Genomic DNA, 27,978 nt, shown 5'->3' on the forward strand with positions numbered 1-27,978 from the left:
AATGATACCCAAATTGCACCCATGATAACCAAATGATAAAATATCTTTCTCTTTTCTACCCCAGGCAGTTTAATTCAATACAAGAATTCTGGGTTGGCTATGATAGCTACGCCTCAAGTTACAGACTGAAAACTAATGTCTTAGAGAGAGAGTTTACCCACTGGGCGAACCTGCAGCCTGAAGCTGGGAGAGCCTGCACGGCCAGCTCGCGGAGACTGGATGCAGTTGGTGTCTGGAGGAGTGTGGCATGCAATGACAGTTACCTGTATATTTGTGAGCTGGATGTCCACACAAACATGTCTACTAATCAAGGTAGGAAGCACTGCTGATACTGGTATATTGACATTTCTTTAGAGATTCCTCAGCATCAATACAGTGACAACCTAGCAAATGACGACACTTGCAGCTGAATTAAGCTAGTTTTAAGAAACAGCTTAAAGTTAATGAAGCACAGCATCACCATTCTGGCTGATTTAGGCTCTGTCCTGCACAGTATTGATCAAGACCAACACCATTGCTGTTGCTAATTAACGCCATCTTCTGCACAGCATTGATAAAGCCCTACATTGGCTGTGGCTGATTCAGGGTGTGTTCTGCTCCGTGTTGATAAAGCCTTCCACAATAATATGTAATTGTGGTTGATCCTTCTGTGTCGCACAGTGTTGATCAAGCCAATGCTTGGGGGGTGGGGGGAGGGGATGTTTCTATACACAGTAGATCAAACCCTCAGCTCCATCCTGGGTGACTCAGAGTGGGTCAGAGTTGTGGTTATACAGCTGATATGTTTGTCACCATTTGTTCCAGAAAACATTGATATAACTGATTCTGTCAATATAGTGATTCGTGCAATATGCACCATTTGTGAGTGTAGGTTTCTATACCTAGCAGAGATAATCTTAATTTATTAAGTTCTGTTGTGTTGTATCATATCTATAGGGCCTCAACCGTAACACCTTATCGCGATGAAAATCAATGCTCATCATAATTTGCTCATGGTACATCCTACAGGGCCCGGTTGTTCAATACTCGGTTATCTTAACCGTCGGTTAACTCCTAACGGCCGGTTAAATCCTTAACCAGCCGTTAGGTAACCGAACGTTAAATATGCGGTATACAAAACATGGTTAGTCAATTCAATTCAATCTTTATTTCGTACTGAAGAGGCCACAGGCCTTTAGTACATATACATATATATGGTTAGTCATATATGGTTAGTCATGCCGTTAGCTAACGTCGCCGTCAAAGTTTAACAGTGTGGTTAACGTCACTGGTTAGCTTCCATATATCCCACAATTCCGTCTTCTGTTTACTTCCGGATTACCAAAAATGGAATCGCGAAATGTCTTGAAATTGAAATTTCTCTGCTGACGATGAGAATGTAATGCAGTCAATGGTTGAGACCAACTCTATAGTTTATCATAGGCATGCGAATGTCGTAGCGCTACGAACGCTTTGTATTGGAACACAAGGTTCCAGCCGTTTGCATAATTTATATTTCAAAGACATATGATCCCAGCTCTGTGTGGGACTTACTTCAATTCCGACAACAGAAAAGGCATTTTAATGAGAAACTATAGCACAGCTATAGATCAAATATATGATGAATCCATGAAAATACATGTAATATTAATAGTAGAAGCATGTTTTCAGTGGATAGAATATTTACAAATATTACACACAGGAGTTATGCTTACAGTCTTAATGAATCTTGGAATTCCCACAAGACCTATCGCTCACTTTTCACTCCTTAAATTGTCATGACTGTATGGCCAAGTCATTAAGATGCTATCAATATCATTTATTAATTATTTGCCAAGTCTGTCAAAAATTGTAATGTATGAACACACATTACCAAATTTTTTAACATCAAACAATATAGATGTTGTGACAATAATACCATTAGCTTTTATCTGAAATATGCATTCAATGCCAATAGAAACTTAATATGTTACTAGCACCACGTGCAAGTAATCAAACTGTAATTGCACTATAGGCCCCAGGGCCAACACTGCTGAATTTAATCGATCTATTATTCGACCTTACTGTTGACAGGAATCTCACGAATAAGACTGTGCAATATCGTCATTATCTGAACGCCTTCACAGACGCATATTCCGGAAAGATGTCTTGAAAAACATGAAGCTGCGTCTAATTTATAGATGAACATAATTTCCTCGATACTCATTAATCAGATGAACCTTCATTTAGTTCAATTCACAAGTGACTGCAGAAAATGCATAATTCTTTTTAATGACTTCAAGGTCGGAAACATGTATCATATTTCATAAGTGTATTATAGAACGCTGTAGTAGACGAACATAATTTCCTCGATACTCACTCCATTTAGTTCAATTCACAAGTGACTATAGAAAATGCATAGATAGTTCTTTTCACTTTCTTCAAGGACGGAAAACATGTATTATATTTCATAAGTGTATTATAGAACGCTGCAACGATTCGGCAGAGAAATACTATTGTGCCATTGTATTCCTTATATAAAATACATCAGTGTATAACATTAGCATTCAGATATTGTTATAAAATAAGTTTAAAATTCCAAACATTATCGTGTAAAATGACAAGAGATAGTGTTGTGTTCGCTGTGACAAAAGGGTTTCAATATTCAAATATAAAATTTAATCAAAGTGACTACGAAGTAGGCCTGCATATCACTCACAACTCGAAGGCCGGTATTGAGACGCCAATTACATCACATATATTTCATATTCAGCGGCTACAAAATGCATCACTGAATTCTAAGGCTGGGACAGGTACTACGGTACTCGAATCCGGGTCGGGTACAGCAGGAATCGAGTCCTGGAGCATCGATGTGTGCAACTGGGATACGATGACATGTGTCAACCAAGTCAGCGAGTCTGTCCACCCGATCCCATTAGTCACCTCTTACGACAAGCATGGGTTACTGAAGATCAATATTCTAACCCGGAAATCTACGGGTTATTACGTCATTGGTATTGTCCAATTAATGGAGCATAGTTTTAATGACTGTAATTCATCTGTGCATGAGCAGTGAGTAGTTAAGTTACAGTAGCAGCAGGAACGAAACGTTCGTCGTTATAACGAGGAGTGTAAGTAATGGTACCGTGTTACTGTCTATATTGGTTAAACAGACGTAAATTAAATAGCTTGAGATCAGTTTTAATGTCTTATTACCACTTTTTCAAGTTTTCTACAATAATCTCTGTCAAATCGTGTGTGAATATTCAGAAAGTTGACCCGAATATTGTATTTCTTACATTTCCGGGTACTCGATGTCGATTCGGGTAAGTACATGCGGGTACTCGATTCCCTAAGCTTGTTTCCTACTCGTCCCAGCCCTACTGAATTCCTCATACATTTTAGAATCTAATTACAACTGGTCTTTGTCACCAATACCAAGTGTCTAGATAAACTGAAACGAAAGATATTGGAGGTGGAAACATATGCTTTTCTCGAAAGAAAACACCTGTTTGAAATGTAAACAAAGACAATTTCAGACTTTATACTGTGTAGCATTTTCTCAATTTACAGACACCCATTTGCATGGAAAGAGCATAGTAGCAAGAAATAGGAAATTAAGAATAGATGCAATATAGGAATGTAATGTGTTTATACGAAACTGTCAGGTTTCTGTGCAGCGTGACGCCATGACTGATGCAAAATCACGCAGAACGACAACGGTAATAATCGGCATTTCTGGCCGCTTCTTCTCTTTCTTAAAATGAAAACGATAAAAACATGTAACAATACACAGATAGTCAGAATCATTCTGATTACTTACATATCATATTTATGTACAAACGATCCCTGAATCAAGGGAAGGGTCCTCGCAAAACCCATGTCTGCCGCCATTTTTTAAGAAATCTCAACGGTAGTGATGTCATACGTCAACATTGTTGTACATATTTGGCAATTTCTCTGAGGTGAAGGTCGGTAGAATAAGAGTATACACAATCACCATATCCCGCCGATTACACTTTCAGTATCATAATGTAATCATTCGGATATTATTTCATGAAACTAATTTAATCATCTACATTTAGTCTTGTTCAATATCATATCATACGTGGGTATAAGGTGTAAGTGTTTGATTCTTTGAAACTGTTTGTTTGAATAATATTTACAGAAGAAATTCACACATTTACTGTAGTAAAACATATATAAACCTTTACACAAGTGTTAAAAGATGAAACGTAGGCATCATGTTCTTGTACAACATGTAGTTTAGTTCCTATGAAGTGCATAGTTGCAGTTTCGTATGTAACTCTTCGTCAAAATAATTTCCAGTACCGAAGTCCAGTCCACGATACACCTTATCCTTTCTTTGCTGAACTGGCATCATGAAAGCAGTGTTAGCCATGAACGTCATTTGCGAGTTAACCACACTGTTAAAAAGATAGCGGCGGTCCTTAGGTGTGTTAACGTAACGTCACGTTAACAACCTGTTAAAAGTTACCAGAGTTTTGAACAACAAGATAACCCTCTGTTATTAGTTAACAGTTGGTTGAATGTACTTAACGGCTGGTTAAAAAATAACCAAGTTTTGAACAACCGGGCCCAGGAAGCGTGATACACCGTTTTGTCGTCTCTTTCAGCATATTACGAGGGATGTTTTACAGACACCGCCAGTCCTTTCCACCTACGAGTAAATATAAACTGACGTTATCGTCAACGATGGACATAAAGACATGTCGGGATCACTGCCTGAACCTTGGCTTCAGATACGCATCTGCTAAAGTAAGCATGGTGCACATGTACATCTTCATCTTTTGTATTATCTGACCATCATCAATGACTTAAACATTATTATGAAATTAATCCTTACCAATTTAAATCATTAAAAATTTATTAATTGTGTGATGTACTCCTAAGAGAACGATTGATATGATTAAATAATTTTAATAATGACTGATGTGAACTTTCATAGCATATAAACCTCGTACATTGCAGTTGGCAGTTGAATGTACGTGTGGCAACTCCGTGAACATAGGTGCACGCGTACGCGAGAGTTCCTGTAACTTACAATGCAGGGGAGACAACTCAGAAAGTTGCGGTGGGACGAGGTACCACTCCATCTATAGAACATCAGGTAACATTTGGTTTATACTCGGTGCGTCTGGTCAAGACTCTGATATTTACAGGCGCCATCATGCAGTTGAAACAAGCAAAATGCTGTACAGGGTTTAATGATCAACAAGCTAATATAAAAACACGAAATCTTGCTTGTTGCTGTCCATAACTGGCTCCAAATGTCCACACTCTTCACGTCCAGTTTAAGACATCATGACAGCGGTCTAATGATGCTGACAATGGCCCTGGAAGCTGCAGTCACTATGCTATATTATTTATATTTGGTTGTGTCTCCATCTTTCGTGATTCTTTCAGATAATGTATGTAGTGCCACCATGCCCAGAGACCCCTCCGACCCCCTTCGTTGTTACACCACGTCCCTACATCAGCTAGACTGGTATACGGGCCGCTTCTCCTGTGGGCGAAACCGAGGCGATCTCGTCAGCATTCAGAGTGTTGAGAAACAAGCATTCCTAGCTCAGAATGTATACCCAGAGCCAGCAAGGTGAGTCAATATGACGCCAAAAGAGAAGTTGCAGCGTTTCGTTTTGAGAAAGGTGTTTCTTGATGTTTTTAGATATCTGCCAATCTCAGCATTATTCATAAACATATAACTGGAAGTGTTTTGTTAACTTCGGATATGCACAGACGTACGTATATTTATCTTTCTAACATATATCGTTAAGAAGTTAATCCAATGGCTTATGTAAATAGGAGTTGTTCTGTTATTGCCTTGCAAAGTTCGTTGGTTTGGATTTATGTTGTGTTATTTTTCTTACTTATCTGAATACTTAGGAAGATACCCGTTATGCTGTTTTCAGATAGGTCCAAGTGTTACGCTTATAGCAAATATCTTGCCGTGAAAAACGAGTTTCTCAGCTCCTGTTCATTGTTTAAAGTTAATTTATCATACACCATCGACTGGTTGATAATAAAGTATGGTCGGTTCGAGTTTCAAACATCCATTGGACATTGGAAATGCACAGTGTTTGCTTTCAGGGTTCGATTCCAAAATTAGAATGTTCCAGTGATTAACTGGAATATTGTGTGTAACCCTCTGCTCAGTAGATTCGTCTTTCAGGAAGAAGAACTTTGTTCAATTCCCCACAGAGATATAAAATATGAATCCCATTCTTTCCGTCCTTTGCTGCAACTGAGCTCTAAATGCACTCACAAAAAACGCGGAAAATGTTGCAGCAGTTTCACCACTTGAGATGTCACTCACTTTTGTGTTATAAAATAACTGTAGTGGCTATTATGGTAGACATAGGGCGCACCACTGCAAGGGAAACTAACATGCACTTCACCTTTTTCAAGCTTTGCGGAGAAGGTCTCTATAGGGGTGTATCAGCAGAACCACAGTCACTTCAACTACTACGACGTTGACAACAACGTGACAGCCAACTGGAAGTACTTCTTCACGAATTGGAACGGGGTCAGTATTATTCTTACACACAGGTTCACAGGTAGTAGTCACAAGTTCAGCATGTAAATGTAAATAGATCATGTCAGTTTTCTTTAGTACTATGTTCTCGCATTGTCATGTTCACACTATCCCATCTGGTTAAGTTAATAGCCTGATGGTGTCACATTGTTATGTTCAAACTTTTCCATCTGGTTCTGTGAATAGCGAACAGCCTGATGGTGTCACATTGTGATGTTCCAACTTTTCCATCTGGCTCTGTGAACAGCCTGATGGTGTCACATTGTGATGTTCACACTATCCCATCTGGTTCACTTAATAGGCTGATGGTGTTACACTGTGATGTTCACACTATCCCATCTGGTTCACTTAATAGCCTGATGGTGTCACATCGTGATGTTCACACTATCCCATCTGGTTCAGCTAATAGCCTGATGGTGTCACATCGTGATGTTCACACTATCCCATCTGGTTCACTTAATAGGCTGATGGTGTCACATCCTGATGGTGTACATTGACTCACACTATCCCATCTGGTTCAGCTTAATAGCCTGATGGTGTCACATCGTGATGCCTGATGGTGTCACTATCCTATCTGGTTCACTTAATAGCCTGACTTAATTCAGCCTGTCACATGGTTCACACTATCCCATCTGGTTCCTTAATAGCCTGATGGTGCCACATCGTGATGTTCACACTATCCCATCTGGTTCCTTAATAGCCTGATGGTGTCACATCGTGATGTTCACACTATTCTATCTGGTTCCTAATAGCCTGATGGTGTCACATTGTGATGTTCACACTATCCATCATCTGGTTCACTTAATAGCCTGATGGTGTGCCACATCACACTATGATCTGGTTCACTATCACCATCTGATGTTCACACTATCCCATCTGGTTAATAATGGCCTGATGGTGTCACACTGTGATGATGTTCACACTATCCCATCTGGTTCACTTAATAGCCTGATGGTGTCACATTGTGATGTTCACACTATCCCATCTGGTTGGCCTGATGTCACACTGTGATGTCACACTATCCCATCTGGTTCACTTGATGCCTGATGGTGTCACACATCACACTATCCCATCACTTAATAGCCTGATGGTGTCACACTGTGATGTTCACACTATCCCATCTGGTTCACTTAATAGCCTGATGGTGTCACACTGTGATGTTCACACTATCCCATCTGGTTCACTTAATAGCCTGATGGTGTCACACTGTGATGTTCACACTCACACTATCCATCTGGTTCACTTAATAGCCTGATGGTGTCACACTGTGATGTTCACACTATCCCATCTGGTTCACTTAATAGCCTGATGGTGTCACATTGTGATGTTCACACTATCCCATCTGGTTCACTTAATAGCCTGATGGTGTCACACTGTGATGTTCACACTATCCCATCTGGTTCACTTAATAGCCTGATGGTGTCACAGTGTGATGTTCACACTATCCCATCTGGTTCACTTAATAGCCTGATGTGTGATGTTCACACTATCCCATCTGGTTCACTTAATAGCCTGATGGTGTCAACATAATTTGTGATCTTCACACTATCCCATCTGGTTCACTTAATAGCCTGATGGTGTCACACTGTGATGTTCACACTATCCCATCTGGTTCACTTAATCTGGTTCACTCACTAGCCTGATGGTGTCAAAATAATTTGTGATGTTCACACTATCCCATCTGGTTCACTTAATAGCCTGATGGTGTCACACTGTGATGTTCACATATCCCACTTAACAGCCTGGTGTCCACTGTGATGTTCACACTATCCCATCTGGTTCACTTAATAGCCTGATGGTGTCACACTGTGATGTTCACACTATCCCATCTGGTTCACTTAACAGCCTGATGGTGTCACACTGTGATGTTCACACTATCCCATCTGGTTCAGCCTGATGGTGTCACAATAGCCTGATGGTGTCACACTGTGATGTTCACACTATCCCATCTGGTTCACTTAATAGCCTGATGGTGTCACACTGTGATGTTCACACTATCCCATCTGGTTCACTTAATAGCCTGATGGTGTCACATTGTGATGTTCACACTATCCCATCTGGTTCACTTAATAGCCTGATGGTGTCACACTGTGATGTTCACACGTTCACACTATCCCATCTGGTTCACTATAATGGCCTGATGCCTGATGTGTCACACTGTGATGTTCACACTATCCCATCTGGTTCACTTAATAGCCTGATGGTGTCAACATAATTTGTGATCTTCACACTATCCCATCTGGTTCACTTAATAGCCTGATGGTGTCACACTGTGATGTTCACACTATCCCATCTGGTTCACTTAATAGCCTGATGGTGGCAAAATAATTTGTGATGTTCACACTATCCCATCTGGTTCACTTAATAGCCTGATGCTGTCACACTGTGATGTTCACACTATCCCATCTGGTTCACTTAATAGCCTGATGGTGTCACATCTGTGATGTTCACACTATCCCATCTGGTTCACTTAATAGCCTGATGGTGTCACATCGTGATGTTCACACTATCCCATCTGGTTCATAATAGCCTGATCATCGTGATGTTCACACTATCCCATCTGGTTCACTTAATAGCCTGATGGTGCCACATCGTGATGTTCACACTATCCCATCTGGTTCACTTAATAGCCTGATGGTGTCACACTGTGATGTTCACACTATTCCATCTGGTTCACTTAATAGCCTGATGGTGTCACACTGTGATGTTTTGGATACATTCGTTCATTGAAGATACTGTTTATATGCAACATCCAACAAGATTGTTGTGTTATTGTGGAAACTATTGAGACAACGCAATGCATTTTCCACAGTGAAATCATATGTGTGGAAATGATTAAATGAGTCGTATTCGCAATAAGGCTGAACTAAAGCTAAACGATTCATAACTCTAACTATGGTTGATTGGCGTCTGCGAAGAATGATCATCGTCGTGTATTCTAATTTAAATTCTAATTTATTCACTGACAGTTATATATTTCATATATGTTTCTGCAGAATAACGGGGGTGATTTGGACTGTGCCATGAGCGATGTCCACACGGGAGAATGGATTCATGGGAAGTGTGGCACTGCCAGCATCAAGAGCAACTTTGTGTGTGAATATAAACAGAAACGCCGCACAGTAACAGGTGGGTCTCGAGTTGACGTAGTTTTTATTACGGAAGCCACCCGTCTAACAAGTTATGACTATCCACATGCCACAATGAACAGTTCTTTCTGAAAATCTAACTGATACGTTGTTAATGGGAACAGTTGTGATATTTTGTCGTATAATGGTAGGTCGCTCGTCTTTCCTAACATTTACATACCCTAATTGAGCTTTAACACGTCACAGTCTGTTTAAGAGAATATGTACCCAGCAACGTAAAATCCTCTTACTAGTCGAATCATGGATCGGGTGGTAAGCCTCGGTGAGATGGGTGGTTGCTTGTCATCGCAATTAAATTGGATGGAGAGATGTTTATGCTGTCAATCACCAGTTTATCTGATCTAGAATTGACTTTAACATTTAGTTGAATGTACGTGTGACTTGCCGTGAGTCACTCAGGATGGGAGACAGGACAGGTTTCTTAAGTAATATCTCTCTCTCTCTCTCTCTCTCTCTCTCTCTCTCTCTCTCTCTCTCTCTCTCTCTCTCTCTCTCTCACACACACACACACACACACACACACACACACACACACACGATGAATGCAAATAATTATCTCTATTGACTATGTCGGTAGGGAATATCTGGAGGAGACTTGAGACAGCGTTAGAAAAACCATCCACCAGTGTCACCACAAATGCCGTTGTTAATAGAAACGACATAGCGTTCAGCCATGACACAAAGCTATATGCTGACGACCTTGACCTCGGATGTCTGAACAACCATGAACTTTGTCCCAATGGATTCACGTTCGTATTCTGGATATTCATCGACTCTCAAGCTACTTCAGATATGGAAATACTGTCAACAGGGAGTTGTGTGTCGCAGTTTGCTGTGGGTGTAGGTGTATGTGTCTACTATGCAGCAGCATCCAATAACATCGTCATCAATGATGCCACCAATACGACTTTCAACAGGGTAGCTAGGCTGACAGTCGGTAAGGGTTCCTGGCACCACGTGGCCCTTGTGTTTGATGGAGGTACCACGATGTATACCCACCTGGATGGTGGACGTGCTAACGAGTTTACTGTTGATACGTCACTGACAACGACTCTCACAAGCACGTTGATCTATGAACAAACGCTCTTTGGTAACTGGCATGATGTCAGTGCAGCTAACGACAGCTTCAAGCTTTACGACGTCCGCTTTAAGCCACAGAAGATGATGTGGAAAGAGATCAACGGTTTATACGGTAAGTGTGCTATGTGCTACCTCCAGCTGTGTGCTAAGTGAAGGGTATATTTTACCCTGATGTACTATAAAAATTAAATGTTTCTACTTATTGAAATATCTTGTTTCATCACGAAATGGTTGTCACAACTGAGATTGTTTGGAATGTTCCCTTTCTTGATCAGCAAAACTGGCTTTGCTGCTCTCAACTCACAACTGGTATGATCGTGAAGGTTTTATTAATAATCCAGCGATGTCATAAAGGAAAACCACAGTAACAACAGGTCAGAATGGTTTGACGTGGTAGCGCTAAGAATGACCGATGTCCATTCTACTGACTAATGACCAGATGACACCTACCCGAGTAAGCAATACCCAAAATACAACAGCTCAATGATTCTCCCACTCTTCTCACTTGTAGATGCTATGATAATCGGCTGTTAAACTTGAATTATATACTTACAGGCGGTCTCAAACCAACGACTGGCTCCGTTCACTGGCTGCAGGATGACACCAGTACTGTCAGGAAAAGAAGACATATCCAGATCCAGGAGTTGATGGCAGGGGGTTGAGGTTCAACCAGCATGGCTCGGTAGCTTTCCTCTCTGACAAAAACACTTGCGCAGACAAACTGCATCGCTGTACGGGGGCATTTACTTACACCTTTTGGGTTAAGGTAGGCATCCCTTCTCCCAAACCAATGACTATCCTCACTGTTGGAGATGTTCCTGGTGGAAAGCAAGGCCTGAAGGTGACTGTGGAAATTGACACTTTGCACGTCAGTTTGGTTGTAAGTGCAGGAATGTATTCAGCTATTGTCAATTCGGTCAGCTCTGGAAAATGGCAACACATAACGGTGACGTTTGACACGTCATTGGGCCTATCTGTGTTTCAAGACGGAGTCTTAGCTGTAACGGCAATGAGTTCCGGAAGTGGTGTCGGTGCTGCAGCTGCTCAGTCGTCATTGGCCATAGGACAAGGTGAGCTATCACAAAGGGCCATAACTTTTCAACGTAGTGTAACAAAATCCGACCAGTGGCACTTGGCCGTCATTCAACTTACGTCCATTGCCAGCTCGCGTATTTTCCCTAAGACATTATACAATCCAAAGATATATTATCAAATATTGATCATACTGAACTTGTGTATGTTAGATAATGAATTTTTAATTTTTAAAAATATTTTTATTCATTTCAGTGAAGCATACAAAATGGCATATGAATATGATTTGATGAAACAATAGACAAGCATGACATATGCATCGAGTACTAAGAAGGTGTAGTCCCGAACCCGACACATGTTACATGTTAGATCATGAATAAATACAGTTTCATTCAAGACTAAATGTATAAACGTGATTCCAGCTGTGTGTCCCATGGACTGGCTTCAGGCCGGGTGGTCCTGCTACTATCTGAACCGATCTGGTGGCCTCTTCTGGACTGATGTTCGAGTGTCGAAGGATGCCGGGGCTCATCATGTGCACATAGATTCAGATGAAGAGTACCAATTTGTGCAGGACTTGATGATGGAAAACGGGTAATATGCCCAAGTCATGTATCATGGAACGGTTTAAATATCATGTTTACTCAAATTCATTAATCAAGTTGTTACGTTTTGTTCATGTTAAGGTTTTGCCTTCTCTCTAAATTTCAGAATAGAATTCATAAAGTCAAATCAGTGACTGGAGATCACAATAGTATATTTACAAGGGATCTTGAATATTAAAAGCAACTTTTCCTTTTGAACAGAATTTCACAGTTACTATTGGGTTACCACGAAGAAAGGCCTGATACCCAGCGTTTTGTACGTGTGCCCGGTGGGTACGAGACATACATGACAGACAGTCTCGGCGGGGGTGGAGGGGAGTACCGGAGACTTGTGTGCAGTGGATCAGCCTGCACGGTGGCAAGCTGGGGCGGAACCTCCATTCCCACACTGTATGAGATGGAGCTAACCCAAACAGGCACGTGTTCGCCTTTCATAATAATCATCATCATCGTCAAAATAGTGATAATGTTCAATGTGTACAACATGTCAGGGTGCTGTCATAACACAATCGGTAAACGTGGCATTGTAGAAGACGGAGGATTAGTCACTTTGAAGACGGATTCAGATAGTCTTATACGTCAATAAGGATGCCGTTTAGGAGACGAACTCCAGAATGTCCATATAAAGTACACAATGTATTGATGCAGACTGAAGAAAATCTAGAGTTTAGAAATAAACGGTCGCCATAAAGATAATGCAGCAAATACTACTGCTGTGCCTGTCGTTTAGCATTGTATTCATTTGGACGGTGCGTGAAATTCAGAGTACTGATACCCGATAACCTCACACAAAGAGTCATGTCAGACAACAGATCGCACCACCCTTGATCTCTCATAGATTCTGATTATTTTGAGAGGGCATTGTTTGATTAATGCGGCTTGATTATTCTGCCTGCAGAGTTCCCTGCAGCCAATGTGTGTCCTGTCAACTGGAAGTATTTCCACGGATCCTGCTATAAACACATGGGGCTTGACAAAGTCAGTGCGGTGACTGCCCAGGAGAAGTGTGCCGAGGTCTGGGCCTATCCTGTGGAAGTGGACTCACAAGAAGAACTCAGATTTGTGGCTAATCTGACATACAGGTAAACTTCTGAAATAGGCCAAGAGATGTCAGTGGACATTGATTTCGTTGGGGTTATTTATCGAAAGGCGCAAACCTCGCAGAATTCACAGGACTAAATCGACAGGGTGACAGGCTTAAATTACTGGACAAGAGTTACAGGCTGAAAGGCTTAGACACACAAGACAACATAGACAGATTGACAGGCTTAAAACATACAGGTGTAAATCGACAGGTTGAATACACAGGACTAAATCGACAGGTTGACAGGCTTAAAACACACAGGCACTCATTCTCAGTTAACTGGGACAATTGCTGTCGCCGACATTTTAGCTGTCGGTGCTTTCAAAGTTGATAATAAATCGATGTTTATCTGTGCAGATATTCTAAATAACATTGTTTACAATCAGTATCAACCTTCAAAAGGATTGCACTAAGTCATATTGCAGCATCAGAAGCAAATATTTGGTTCAACACGTCACAATTTAATTCTGGACTCACAAAAGTCCAGAAACTCTCCGCACTGTGGGCACTTTCTGACAAGGGATTTGACCGAATGGAACATGAAGTTGTGAGTCCAGAATTAAATTGTGACGTGTTGTTCCATGACGACATATTTGCTATGTCGGTAGTGCGTATTTTTACATTTAAGCTTGCTGCAAAATTTGATTCAACGGAAGTTTTGTTATCTTTAGTGTCATGAAAGAACCAAAATACATACGGGTTAAGTCGCTTATGTTGGCATGTCTATGGCTCACCAACCAAAACCCAAAACTGACGTGTAGATTATGTCGGAAAAGTCAGAGTAATTTACATTTACGTTTGTTTACAGCTTTTGTGGTAACTCATCGCACAGACCTACAAGATATTTTCTGGATTGGCCTGTTCATCTTTTCTAGATATTTAAAACATATAGTTTCGTTAACATTGAATTTTCTTACAATATGGAAAAATACGCTCGACATCAGTAGAGATTTTTTAAGCAAGTAATCATACGTTACCGTTATACCCCAAAATCAAGTATCCCAGTAATAGTCTTCATCACGATACATATGGGGCCCGGCGGTCTGTTACACATGTGCCCCAACCAAGCATTCTGTATTAAAACACACAGGACAAGACTTACAAATCTCAAGGCTTAGAATACACAGGACAATATCGGTATAATCGAATGGTTCATGCATATATAATGTTTACTTGTAGTAGAAATGAAAGAAATGTATCTGTATGTAGAAGTACGTAACGTCCTGAGCTGTCCTGTCTTCATTGATACTGGTTTACACGGCTCCTCGTTGATCACTAATCCCATAAACTGTCAGGTATCATTATTCATGCATATAATTAGCTACCCAATGGGAGTAGGAGCTGACTGATATCGAGATATGGTTACAATATGGCGTGCATCGACTTTTTTCACAATTTGCCCGGAGTATTTTACGTGGGTTTCAGAGATACAGTTGGTATTATTGCCAACTGTGTTAAACAAGATTCATTCATTAACCATGTTTCACATCATATGTAACGTCGGTCTGTTGTATTTATCTGAAATAGCTTACAACAAATACACATGTATTTTGTCACACACATCTTACAAACCAAGTGTGTTTCCAGGTCCCACAACACAGAGTCGACAATAGTAGGTATGTCGTATGAGAACATGGCTGACGGAAGGGGGATGCATGTTAACCGGAACTGGAGGGCCCCGGGGTGGGACAGCTGGACCTATCGGCCACTGACCAGTAATCAGTGTGTCCAGCTGAAATGTTCCAGTGGCGGGTGTTACTATGACGACATCTCTTGCACAGCGGATAAAACCTACTACATCTGTGAAAGAAGTGCAGGTAACTTTGCGTGCGTGTACGTGTGTGATGTGTGTGCGTGCGCATGTTTCTTTAAAGCGGCCGTGATTGGAGAGTCTTGTGTTTGCATGATGTACCTTGCTGGCGACATCATATTAAAGGAAGAACTTTCATTACTCAACGACTTCCTGATGTATTCATCGTAGATGTAACTGTTTATGTTTCTAATATTTGCACAAGCAGCAAACCCTGTTCTCTATGAGATCGATCTTGACAGACGACCTTTTCTAACAGGTACGCAGTGTGGGCCCGGCTGGGTACAGTCGGGGGGAGCCTGCTACTACAAGCATGTCGTGTCCAATGGCAACGCCGCCACTGACCACTGCCAACAGGCAGGCTATACTGCAGTGGTCATCAAGAACGTCACCCACATGGAGAGGCTTATACACGACCTTGACATTGGTTAGTAATGGCTATAAGAGCTGTAAGAGCTACAGAAGTGCTATATTAGTAGCTGCATATGAAGATGAATCCAAATTGTTGTATTTTTATGATCGATATCATATACGACCATAAGTCTTAAAAGATTTCTAATAAAGATGTGTTTGTTGGATGTTTAACACTATTCCCCCTCTAGCAGTACAATATGTCTGCTTCTAAACTATTCAGTTACTTATGTATACCTCTGAGACAGACTAACACACCTTGTTACAGTTTGAATTTAGCATTATAATGAAATACTATGAGGTGAGAGATATTACTTATCTGTTCACCAAGGAAATCGTTAATGGCATGATCCGATTGCTCATTTGAAAAATGAAAATTATAAATTGCCATGATGAATTTGAACAGATTCTTAGCTTGATGCTATGTCTTGCAGGAGAGCGGAAATGTCTGACTGGTGCCACGTTGTCCGGCGGCAGGTACACCTGGGGCGCGGGCGGAGATAGAACCTTCTTTGATAAAGACATGGTTACAAAGTCTGCAGCCTGTATCGTCGTGTCTGGTGACACTGCCATGTATGGTGTGAGTCCGCTGTGTGCTACAGACTGTATCATATGTCAACAAGGTTAGTAACTCGTGAAATAGCAAATCAATTTTAATTGAGACTATAGCAAACATGTTATACTGCGTTCATATACGAAGCGTTAAAACTGACATAAATACAAATCTACTGTTCATTTTGTTGCCCTAATTGGAAGGGTATCATCAAGAACAGTCAAAATAAATGTTTGCTTGATTTTCATGTATGACAAAATAACGTTACTTCATTGCAGAACTCCAGGCAGATTTTTCTGTTGACAATGTTCATTTCTATGAACGAGTTCTATCATCAGCTGAAATCAGCAATCTCTCACGGGAAGGTACGTGACATTTAACTAAGCAGTAGAATGATTTACTCAATCTGAAATGAGGGAACAAAGGGTTAATAGATATCTTTACTGTTAAGCGTGTTTTGACGCGATGAAGACATCCAAAAATAAATCGCTGTGTCCACATGAAACTCTACTGCCATAAGTGATCTTTTAGAGGATAATTTACCATTCTACCAATTCTCCTTGTAGAGAAACGAGTTTGTAAAAGTTGTCTAAATCACAAGAACTTCCATTACAGAGGGTCTTGTAGAGCGTCAGCTGAGTTGTCCAATGAGCCCAGAGAACATCATATCATCGACATCCATCAGTTGCAATGTCACAGACGGAAGTACTGTGACTCCAATCACCATGGTGACTAGTGAATCGAAAATAGTACCAGACTCACTTGGAAGACAGTCTGTATCACTTGGAGATGGCGCCACGTGGACCAACCCGGGCGCATTTGGTATTGCTGGATCGAGACCCGGGATAACGTGTGCATTCTGGGTCTATGTGTACTCTGACACAGTGTCGGTGTTGTTTGATTCTAACACAAGCAAACCTAATGGGCTGACGGTCACATATGCAAAGAGGTAGGTGCCTGTTGAGCAGTTACGGTTACATAACTGAATGTCAAGAGGAAAGACTTTGACTTTTTATTGTACGTTTTGTGTCATATTACATTCTCTTAATTGATAAAAACAACTTGAACATTAACAACAATCAGTCGTACAAAGCAAAGTATTTTTGTTGATTATTTATATATTTGCAGTGATATGCATTGAAGTATTGCCATATCAGAAATATGTTGAATGTGTCCTTACAGAATCCTGACTGTCCACGCAACAGAACCTAACTTCGAATGGTCCACGTGGACGTTCTTCCCTATCCAAGACTGGACACATGTTGCTGTGACGTGGCAGGAGACGTTAGGGCTGTTTCTGTATGTTAATGCCGAGTTGATGTCCAGCAACACAACAGGGATGCCCCGGCAAGGTTATCTGACTCAGATCAACAGCCCTAGTCAACTACTACTGGCACGCCACGTGAATGGCACAACAGCATTGATGAAACATCTGGTCGTTTCCAAGCCGGTTTGGTCACAGGAAAATATTGAAAAGACATATGGTATGTTAGAATCCGGAGAAAATATCGTAATTTTTCAATGTCAATTACTCATAAAATAATGTTATTTTTGCTGTGGGAGTCCAGTAGTTAAAGTGTAAGTGCGTTGCGCCAAGTTCCATTGACTACATGGATCAAATGGGTGAATCAGTCTTTGTGATCCTTGTTATGAAAAGTCTAGATTCGTTTGCAACTCAACATGAGGAATTAGGTTCAATAAATTTATTTTAAACACAGAAGTATGTTAATAATAATATGCATTGTGAATTTAACTAATGGTCACACACAGCACAGCAGCAGAGAGTCATGTTTGTGTTCATATAATACCCAAAGGTTTTCTTCACAAAAATGCTGTTGGTGATTGAAGTTTGGAGGTTATGTTATTGTGTTTGTGTCATCACTGTCTACATTTGAGTTGTGTACCACCTTCAATCAACAACTGTTATCTTCTGTGCAGATGCCGCAAGCATACGATACAGTTTAGCATTTGACGAGGACTACAGGGACAACTTGGACAACCTGCCGATCATACGGAACAAAACGTTGACGTCACTAGTGTGGAGAAACTCCTTCTTCTACAGCGCCTTGCATGTCAACAACACCAACAGTATTGAGGCCGTCCCAGCCGCCGTGTCAACAGGCCAGATGAGGAACTGCTTCACCAGGATAGGTACGTCATGGGAAACTAGAAATCAGGGTCAAGGTCGTACAGTTCTCGATTTGTGGACATCTACTGTCTCAAACACCAGCAAGTAAGAGAGATAACCTCTCTTATAAGACGATCTAAACGAATGACTGTATGCAAAATTTGGTCTGTTTTAAATGGTAAGTAATGTTTTCGCTATGTTATAATATATGTTAACAAACTATGATGCATTGATGACACGTGAACGTATGTGCGTTATGATTCCACAACTTGCTCTGGTCACCTGCTACCTGGTCAAGTTAATAAATGCATATGCTACATTGAACAGAAATACATACAGAAAACATTTACTGTTCAACATTGTGTTTATGTTTCAGAGTCATGTAAGGGGCCGATGACATTATCCTTCTGGCTACGACCCATCGCCTTCAAGAGTCCGCAAACTTACATCACTGCATACACTCCTTCAACCATGCATGGGAACAGAATTGTCTCAATGAACGTGTCCTACGACAACAACAAAGATGTCTTCCACTTCCAACTCCACCGCAGCAAACTTGAGTACGACTTCACATTCTCCATGGACTTCCTGCAGTGGTCCCACCTTCTGGTTAGTCTTGGTGACGACTGCCACCTGTTGGTGAATGGAGAGACGATAGACAACTTGACGACTTCGCACCTCCCGACTTACATAGATCCAGTCCAGCCCTTCTCGTATCTGGAGATAGGAACACATGGCGTGTTTGACATAGATGATCTACAGTTCTTTGGTGTTGTGAAGCAGCCTTGGGAACTCTATAGTAAGGACCACTGACCTGGAAAACATTGATCCATAAACATTTGTAATAAACAACGCACCATTGAACAATATGTGAATATTTTTGTGAGACGTTTCTGTATATCTATGTAGATTAATAACGGCATAAACAGACACAATGTTATTAAAATGGATCCATCTGCTCAGTGTGTAAAAAGAGTTTGTGTTATATAAACGTAAACATGTTTTATAGATAACGTGAAAGACACTACTTACATCATTCTTGTTGCAGCATTGAGGTCCTGCAAGGAATATCATTTAGCTGGTTTCCGCGGCCGTCGACGGTTACAAGTCAGTGTTGACAACGTGGATGTCAGTAACGTCATATGTGTGTTAAATGACACTGGTGAGAACAGTAGTGAATTACTAATGATATATGAGAGTAGACTAGTTTATAGACATGACGTATTTTCGGTTACTTGTCTATTTGATGCTAATCCCTGTTAATAGTGCTTGAAGATATACGATCAGGGTTTCACTAAGTTGGCATAACTTGTACCCAATCCATTCTCTTGAATAAATATGTTTAAATCAAATCAAATCATTCTCAAAACCAGAGTTAAATTATTTCTTTTATACATATATATTCACGCTTTTAGCATGAATGGTAGGAAATATATTATCATTTTGTAACGTATTATACAGAATATTAGTTAATCCTGAGTTTGATTTCCATGTTTTCAACTTGAACAGGGGGCTAACATATTGTACGTATTCTCAACTGAAGCAGTGTCTGTTGAACAATTCCAACAATCAGACGGGCATATATTATATATCCCTATCAAATGATGATCGCGAAAAAGTTTAAATATGATACAAGGGTTAAACATGACAAGAAAACGCTTACTGTTCTTAACCGGTTGTTGCTAATGTTTTAAAGTTTAATGTTTCTGGTCTTTCAAAAAACATATACTAGCATCAAGTATTGGTGTTTCAAAAAAAATACTAGCATCAAGTATGCTGTGCAAACCTAACAGTTCTTATCAACATTACACAGAGAGCCTAACTGTCGTGGTTCATGACAAGGTAGACAATGAGACACTGTCTGGCACGTCTACCACAGTGCTGACATACAACGCATCAACGTCATACCTACAGTCACTGCGAGACGAGTCCCAGCAGTGCAGACAGTACGTGGCCTACTACTGTCTTCATACAGGTAAGGGCCATACTCTAGAGTATTAAAACACCATGATTTGATCATTAAACTCCTACAAGAAACAGATAATAATTATCATCAAGAGATGTCAACGAGCAGAGCTGCGTCCATTAATAGTAATCATGGATTCGAATCCCAGAGACCCTGGGTTTATCAGAACCATATTCACCAAACTACTAAATCTCTAAAGAGATGCTGTTCAAAGCAGTTAACCGTCGCACTTACCCATTAACTATTATTATGTTCACAATAATATGATTACGTATATGGTACATTGTACATTGCAACTGGTACCAAAAAATTTAAAAAATTTGATCTGTCTGAACCGGTGATGAGGTTGCTGAAATGTCGCCCGATTTAGATAGAATTATGCATTATGCAGGGCTTCGCCAGTCTAAGCAAAGCGGTTTACGAAACATTTGAAGTATTAGATGTATTTTTGTATGCAGATGTAACAGTCACAGATTGAATCAAATATGGTAATGTGGCAATCCCATACATGTACTGAAGGAACTTAACATGAGTTGACGGAAGTCGCAAGTTGTTTTGCAGTTCTTAGAGTACGACGTTCTATTTCCAATCCGCCCAGCAAGGGGAATACATGTCGTGTATCCTAAACTTGAGAAGCGTGCAGTGTACTGCATAAACGATTCCTATGTCCGCTGCTTCGATCTTTAGCAGTGCTTCATCTATAACATTTATTTCAAGGATATTTTGGTTACGCATTCGTAGGTTTATTTGGAAACCCCGGTGGTCCGGCCACTACCTGGAGATCGCTGGACAATACTAACCACTCCTACTGGGCAGGGGGAGATTCTACAGTCCCACACTCCTGCTCCTGCTCTGTCAGTGCATCCTGCCACAACGGTGCTCTTTGCAAGTAAGTCATTATAAAGTGGCACTTATACAGTTTAGTTGTCAGTGCATTCCAATTAAAGTATTATTGGTGGTAGGATGCAACCTTTGAATTATACCCTTCATTACACAAGCCACCTCGTAAAAATACTTTTAAGTATCTATATTAACTGCTACAATTAGTATTACATTGGTTTTAGATGCACCGTTTAGGAAAAGGGCTGTTGGTAGCTGGGTAACAAGTCAGCTTGTCACTCGAGACCCAAGGGAGATACAAAATTAAAATAACCATCCGTTGTTTAATTACAGGAGTGCCATGAAAACTACGTGAGACGCTAATCACTCGTTCATAAACATACACAAGTCTGTTAGTGCCTTCACATTATGTATAGTGTTGAATGTACCTTCTCCAACAGCTGTGACGCTGGGGCCACTGACGACATGACCAGGGTAGATGCCGGCGAGCTCCGAGAGAGGCAGCACCTGCCTGTTACATCCATCACGGTCCATACACTCGTTGCCGGATCGGCAAGTCTGTATGTTGGCGACATAGTCTGTGCTTCTCTTGGTGAGTCCTTCTTCAATGTGGACAGCTTAGATATCCAATGACAGGTCTGGTTTAGTGGCTCAGACATTCCCATTACAAGTGTAGCTATAAAATATATTTTAGACTCTATGATATCTATGCCAGCTACAGAAAACATCTCGAGGGTTGGTGATTCAGATGATTTATGTTTTATACTAAGCTTATCATTAATGTAACGCCGAAAAGACATACATGTACATAGTATTGAAATTAACATAATATCTGATTTGTAGGAGTATAACGTGAACTTCTAACTCGATATATGTGAATGTGGCAGGTTACGATGGGGTTGTTCTGACCATGGAGGAGGGTGATGAACAGAACTCAACAGATGATGGCATATACTTTGACTTCAAACCATATGGAACACACGGATATGAAAATGGTCTCAATGGTTTAGCATTAAGCTTAAACAAAACAGGGTTCACCCTCAAAGGAGTCAACTCGATCTGCTTCAAAGACATCTCGTACTGCACGTTTGGTGTCTCAGTCACCCTGTGGATGTCCATCGACAACATCCCAACCACAACAGGTAAACTCCAAGTGGTACAGCTAGGTGGGAACCCTGAGGCCAACATCTCTGGGCTGAGCTTCAGTTGTGAGGCTATCTCAGACATTTCCGATCGTGTGTTGTGTGTAGTTGCAGCAGCAGGAGAAACGTCTCGGTGGATGTTACAGTTCCCTGTCCAGATCAGTCGCTGGATACACGTGTCTATCAGCTGGAACCCGCAGCAGGGACTAAACGTGTACCTGAATGGTCATGACATACATGGATTAGGGGTCAATGCGACTGTCATGTACAATCAGACCATAGGGAAGCTTTCCGTTCAGGAGGATCTGGGGATAGGATACACAGCTGGCTCTGATAGTGTTGGAGTGTGGAGGCTGGATGACATTTGGCTCGTGGAAAGGGATATCTCTGTCAGTGAGAGCAGAGTCAATTATGGTAAGTAATGCTAGTACTTAGTACTACACAGCAATAGTGATTTTATATATGCTAAGAGTGAGTGAGTCAGTTTAGTTTTACTAAGCAATATTCCAGCTATATGGGGCGGTCTGTAAATAATCGAGTCTGGTCCAGACAATCCAGTGATCAACAGCATGAGGATCGATCTGCGAAATTCGGAACCGATGACATGTGTAAACCAGGTCAGCGAGCCTGACCACCCGATCCGTTAGTCGCCTCTTACGACAAGCATGGGTTACTGAAGATCAATATTCTAACCCGGATCTTCACGGGTTATATATGCTAAGAACTACTAGGTCGTAGTTAGAGGATTCATGGCTATTATGATTATTTGATCTTTGATCTGCATTCTATAAGTTGGTGAGTCAATAATTAAGCATACGACTTTATCGATAACAACTTCTTCTTTATTGCATAGAGGGCGTTTCTTACAGCGTTGTTTAGCTAAAGACAGGAAGTTGTTATCCGTCAAGCCGTATGCTTTATTCTTGATATTATGATTATAAAGTTACAGAAAACATGCCATTTGAACTCATTTCGTAAATATTAATGAAACTGCTTCCTTTCAACAGGTCATATGTCGGTGTGTGGTGATGGCTGGATATACAATAATGTAACGAGCCTGTGTTACAACATGACAGCCAGCGCCACCTACTGGTCACAGTTAGAAGCAGAGATCCAATGCAACAGTAAAGGAGGGACTCTTGTTGTGGAACAAGATGCTGCCGTGCATGGGTGGCTCGTTGACAATGTTCTTAGTCCAAGTAAGTTGAGAATATAAAAAGAACTATTTTAAATTTCCAATTTTAAGCACCTTTATGAAAGTAACTATATTATGTCTAAATATTATATCTATTCTTCAGGTGGTCTCGAGACAGGTGTCCACATTGGGTTGTCAAAGACTGGAAACGATGGGTCGTACAGATGGTCCGATGGAACCAGAGCTGCCCATCTCCCAGACAGCATGGAGGAACCTGCTGCTGCCTTCTGTGTGATGCTGGAGCAGGTGACCTGGAGATATGTTGCTGTAGACTGTGGCCATCACTTAGCGGCGCTCTGTCAACGATCTCCTTTCAGTAAGGGTGTTGTGTGTTATGGCACAAATATACCGTTGCATAATTCAAACTGGATTAGTCTGTATGCAATATCATTCTATACATGTGGTTGGTTAACACTTGGTTTTGTATTATTTCTCCTGGGTGTTAAAGGTCATTATTGTGTATCATTATTGACATGAAAAATGTTTTGATAGTGAAGACTGTAGTTGAAGATTACTATGTCAATCAACATTCTGTTGTTTTCAGGGATTCCCAATAAAGAAGCATTCCTCGGCAAAGACAATCCGACTTTCAACTATACCACCTTGCCAACACCCGACACGGATAATACAGATGGCATTATTGGGACTACCACCAATTTCTCACTGAACTATGCTGTTGCACACTACACTGATGAGTGTCTGAACAACTTCAGATTCTGCCACAATGGCTGGTCCCTGTCAGCCTGGCTTAATCTTGTACCAGTCCTCAACTCATCCAGTCGGGAGGTCGTGTTATCCACCCAGCAAAACGGCAGCAGTCATGGCATTACCATATATGGGCAGAATGAAGGAGACTATTACTTTATGAACGTAGCTGTCCGCGACTGTGAAAATCTAACAAGCACAAGATTTGAAATAAGCACCTACTCCTGGATACATATGTACATATCCGTCACCAACAGCTCGGATATATATGTGTCTTTCAACGGTCAAAACAATACCTATATTGAAAATACAAGAGTTCATGAATCATGTACGCCTCCGGAGATCGGAACCATTGTGCCATTATCCATTGGTGCTAATCCTTTGGGTGGAGAACAGATTAATGGTAGGATGGACGAGATCGAAGTGTTTGAACACGTACTTCTGGAACCAGAGGAACTTCTGACAGAAGGTAAGTCCTTTGGTATCACCATCATTCATTTGAGCGGTTTGCAGCCAGATTGTTACTCGCATACTCATGAAACGAATTAAATTCTCAATTGATTATAAATACATACTCTTCATTCCCGCTTTATTTCTTCATGCAACTGAGAAAATATGCATGAAACGTCTCCTTTTATGTCTTGATCATGTAACGCAATACTCAAATATATATTACTATAAGACACAGTTTAATTCTGTAACAGCGATCAGGATAAAGTTTATAGTAAAATGACAAAGTTTGTGTCCATGAAGTGTGTATGCATTGTAATCAAACTTTTAACAAATTATATATTCAAGATATATGTGCTTGTATTTCTAGTGTCACGGTATTCACAATCAGCTCAGATGGAGCTCAATTTTGAGTACAATACAATACTAAACCTGCAGCCATCAACACAGAGACTGCCAGGAAAGTTTGGGTACGCCATGTTCATCGATTCCGGGGATTCAGTGAGCCATAAGGGACAATTCACTTTCGACTGTTTTGGTTCATTTGACATGTGTGGTAAAGGCTTTACCATGGTGATGTGGATACAGCCTCAGATGAATGAATCAGAAACGGATTTTGGCATCGCATCGGCGATCAATCAGCATCGTGGATTCATGATAACGTACCACACCTCCCATCCACAATACCAACACTACCCTGCATCCTATTGGTTGACTGTGAGAGACGGGAAAACTGAGTATAACATCCCTTTCCACATTGGAGACTGGTTCTGGTCTCATCTACTGCTGACATGGCGTGAGGCTAAACCGTATCTGTTCGTGAATGGCTACCTTGTGACGAGCGATGAAAGTCGGTATCTCTCTGATGATAGCTATCCTTCCACCCGATTCCACTTTGGCAAAGCTGATGATAGAGTGACCTCCCTTGATGGATTCTCTGGTGGCGTGGATGAGTTCAACTTCTGGCAGCAGCCTCTGACAGATGCTGAAGCTGTTAGATTGTATCGTAAGTTGATGGATGTTGTGATTTCTCTGTGAGTATTGTTTTAGAAACAGTCCAGCAATACGGGTTTGCGAGAAAATATGTTCAACCCCTATGGAACCCATCCGACAGTTTCTCTCCCGGTAACTTTAAACATACACCACAGTATATAGAGCACTTTTTAGAAATTTCATGAACTGTTTCAACGTTCTTTCATATATATCAGTGGTCTAGGGGTAAGAGAGCTGCCCAGAAAGCGGCAGGTCCGTGGTATGATACCAAGGGTGCCATAGCAAGAGATATATAACGATGCGATTGGTTCTTACAGGAACTTGGCATTATGGGGATAAACCATGACTGAATGGCTCGGAGTCAGCGGGATGTCTTAATTGTCTATATGTAACCGCGTATGGCATCTCAGTACGGTAGCATTAAGAAAACTGTACAAGCAGTCACAGGCACAAATACACGAGCACGCACGTCGATATGTAAGTGAAATGGACTTGAAAAATAAACATGACCACTGATGTCGATAACATTTATGTGATAGTGATACCTTTATTGCTTTTGGATATGAAGCAAGATAGGTTATCACTTCTATATTCACATCTACATATGTAGGTTTCGTTACCAAAGCATGTAGTCTGATTTTTCTTACAGTTCAGTCGGTGTATGTCGAGAATCCATTCCACTGGAATACAACATCTTCCGGTTTTCCTGGAACCAGTTTTACCCTGACAGACAACTCACAGTACCTCAACCTCACCTCAGAGGTCATAAGTGGATCCTGTCATCTACAGGGCGGCTCATGTCTTCACGGTTTGACTCTCAGCGTCATGCTCCGTTTCCTGGACCAGAATGACCATGATCAGATGATCCTCACAACGGGAGGTGACACGGACGACGGGACGGGGGTGTTTTTACAATATGTCCCTAACAACCAATCAATGCCATTCAGAAGGTACTTCAAACTTGGAGCAAAGACGTTAGACAAGGAGTATTTTGTCTTCTTCAATATGCAGTATAGACAATGGAGCCATGTCGTGGCCGAGTTTCATCCCAACGTGTCTCTGAAGGTATATGTGGACAAGCAGCTTGCAGGGGAAGACAATGGGAAGGCAAGGACGACCCCTGCTTCAGGCGTCGATAGACGCTTACTGGTTGGCAAATCAAGTCTGGAGGTGACAGAGCGGCCTAATTATGAAATTGGACAGATCGATATCTGGGACAAGGCGGTGGATGGTTCAATGAAGGGACAGGGTAAGATGCCATCATTGTGTTTTTCCTAACAGACAAGTATATAATCTGGTAATTGAAAACGGGATTCAGTTTGTTAGAGTCGGTGTTTTCGCTAGTTGTGAGATGAAAGGAAAATATACAGTCTAAAAATATATTACTACAATAATAATTTACTCTGTCCAAACAGTTGAGGACTGGATGCATTTTGTCCACTATGATATTGACCGCACCGGAGCAACAGTATCTGAAGGCGTTTCCCTGACTGACTGCTACAGCCTCTGCAGCGAGGACAACATCACGGAGTGCAACACCTTCTCCTTCTGCCCACACGTGGAGCTGGGGAACTGCTACTTGCTCTCTGACCAACTTACTGTGTCCAGTCTGACCTACTCAGACAAGTGTGACACCTTCATTCCTGTGAAGCTGCCATACCTCGGTAAGCTAAGCTGGCCCATGAATGTGTTTTGATACCCTGTCATTGGTACATAATTAACTTCAGAAGTAATACCAGTACACCATGTCTCATGATTAACTGATACGCTACGCACACGTACGAGACTGTATAGAGACCGCAGTGATGCGATATACCAAACAATTTGAGATTGATATTGTAGCTATTCCATCTTTGCACCTGTTTGTGTGCTGAATAAGGTTTGGTCAATCGGGCTTTACTATTAAAACATAGGAATGTATATTTAAGGTCGCAGCCAATATATACTGAACAACATTAGAAACGCACCACCCATATAATACGAAATATCCCCTTCAGACTGAAATGTACCCATGATATCTTAGCATCGTCAGAAAGCTTGGAGATTCCCTCAACAAATGACGAAAACATTTATCCGAAAAATGATGTATTGACAGAGCATGACACGTATAGAGGCACCAGGGGTCAAAACCCAAAGTCACAAGTTAACTGTAAACACTGTCAGTAGCTGGCGTGTCCACCATTGGCGTTGATAACTGCAACACAGAGCTGTCTGAGAGAGAAAATCTCCGTCCTGATTATTCGCTAGGATATCTGTTGCCATACACATACCAATTGACGGACATTGACAGCAGGTGTTTCCATCATTAGACGTCGGCCCAT

At 41.1% G+C, this 27,978-nt stretch overlaps 2 protein-coding genes across 2 annotated transcripts; both read left to right on the plus strand.

Moving 5' to 3' along the window:
* Positions 1-70: 70 nt before the first annotated feature.
* LOC124286721 lies at positions 71-12,790 on the plus strand. The gene is made up of 10 exons (XM_046723148.1): positions 71-312; positions 4,596-4,737; positions 4,951-5,089; positions 5,386-5,575; positions 6,388-6,505; positions 9,511-9,643; positions 10,241-10,855; positions 11,299-11,813; positions 12,198-12,369; positions 12,582-12,790. Exons 2-8 carry the CDS (start codon positions 4,609-4,611, stop codon positions 11,403-11,405), a joined length of 1,431 nt encoding a protein of 476 aa, XP_046579104.1. The 5' UTR covers positions 71-312; positions 4,596-4,608; the 3' UTR covers positions 11,406-11,813; positions 12,198-12,369; positions 12,582-12,790.
* On the plus strand, positions 11,753-27,353 carry LOC124286684. Its single transcript, XM_046723092.1, has 23 exons — positions 11,753-11,813; positions 12,198-12,369; positions 12,582-12,796; positions 13,279-13,462; positions 15,052-15,281; positions 15,534-15,701; positions 16,120-16,308; positions 16,517-16,603; positions 16,854-17,187; positions 17,421-17,722; positions 18,177-18,389; positions 18,743-19,165; positions 19,415-19,528; positions 20,180-20,341; positions 21,074-21,221; positions 21,613-21,764; positions 22,060-22,728; positions 23,322-23,513; positions 23,613-23,825; positions 24,054-24,683; positions 25,035-25,670; positions 26,307-26,906; positions 27,073-27,353. The coding sequence occupies exons 1-23, from the start codon at positions 11,753-11,755 to the stop codon at positions 27,351-27,353; spliced, it is 6,375 nt and encodes a 2,124-aa protein (XP_046579048.1).
* Positions 27,354-27,978: the final 625 nt, after the last annotated feature.

The sequence above is a fragment of the Haliotis rubra genome, unplaced genomic scaffold (assembly GCF_003918875.1).
Source record: "Haliotis rubra isolate DU_JTF1 unplaced genomic scaffold, ASM391887v1 Scf39, whole genome shotgun sequence".
NCBI lineage: Eukaryota > Metazoa > Mollusca > Gastropoda > Lepetellida > Haliotidae > Haliotis > Haliotis rubra.

Bases quoted from the DNA above. Each gene is read 5' to 3' on its own strand.
- LOC124286684 (XM_046723092.1), top strand. From the start codon at position 11,753: ATGAGTTCCGGAAGTGGTGTCGGTGCTGCAGCTGCTCAGTCGTCATTG. The intron at 17,723-18,176 runs GTATGTTAGAAT...TCTTCTGTGCAG, and splicing joins AAATATTGAAAAGACATATG to ATGCCGCAAGCATACGATAC. The intron at 25,671-26,306 runs GTAAGTTGATGG...TTTTTCTTACAG, and splicing joins TGAAGCTGTTAGATTGTATC to TTCAGTCGGTGTATGTCGAG.
- LOC124286721 (XM_046723148.1), top strand. From the start codon at position 4,609: ATGTTTTACAGACACCGCCAGTCCTTTCCACCTACGAGTAAATATAAA. The intron at 5,576-6,387 runs GTGAGTCAATAT...ACCTTTTTCAAG, and splicing joins GTATACCCAGAGCCAGCAAG to CTTTGCGGAGAAGGTCTCTA. The intron at 9,644-10,240 runs GTGGGTCTCGAG...CTATGTCGGTAG, and splicing joins GAAACGCCGCACAGTAACAG to GGAATATCTGGAGGAGACTT.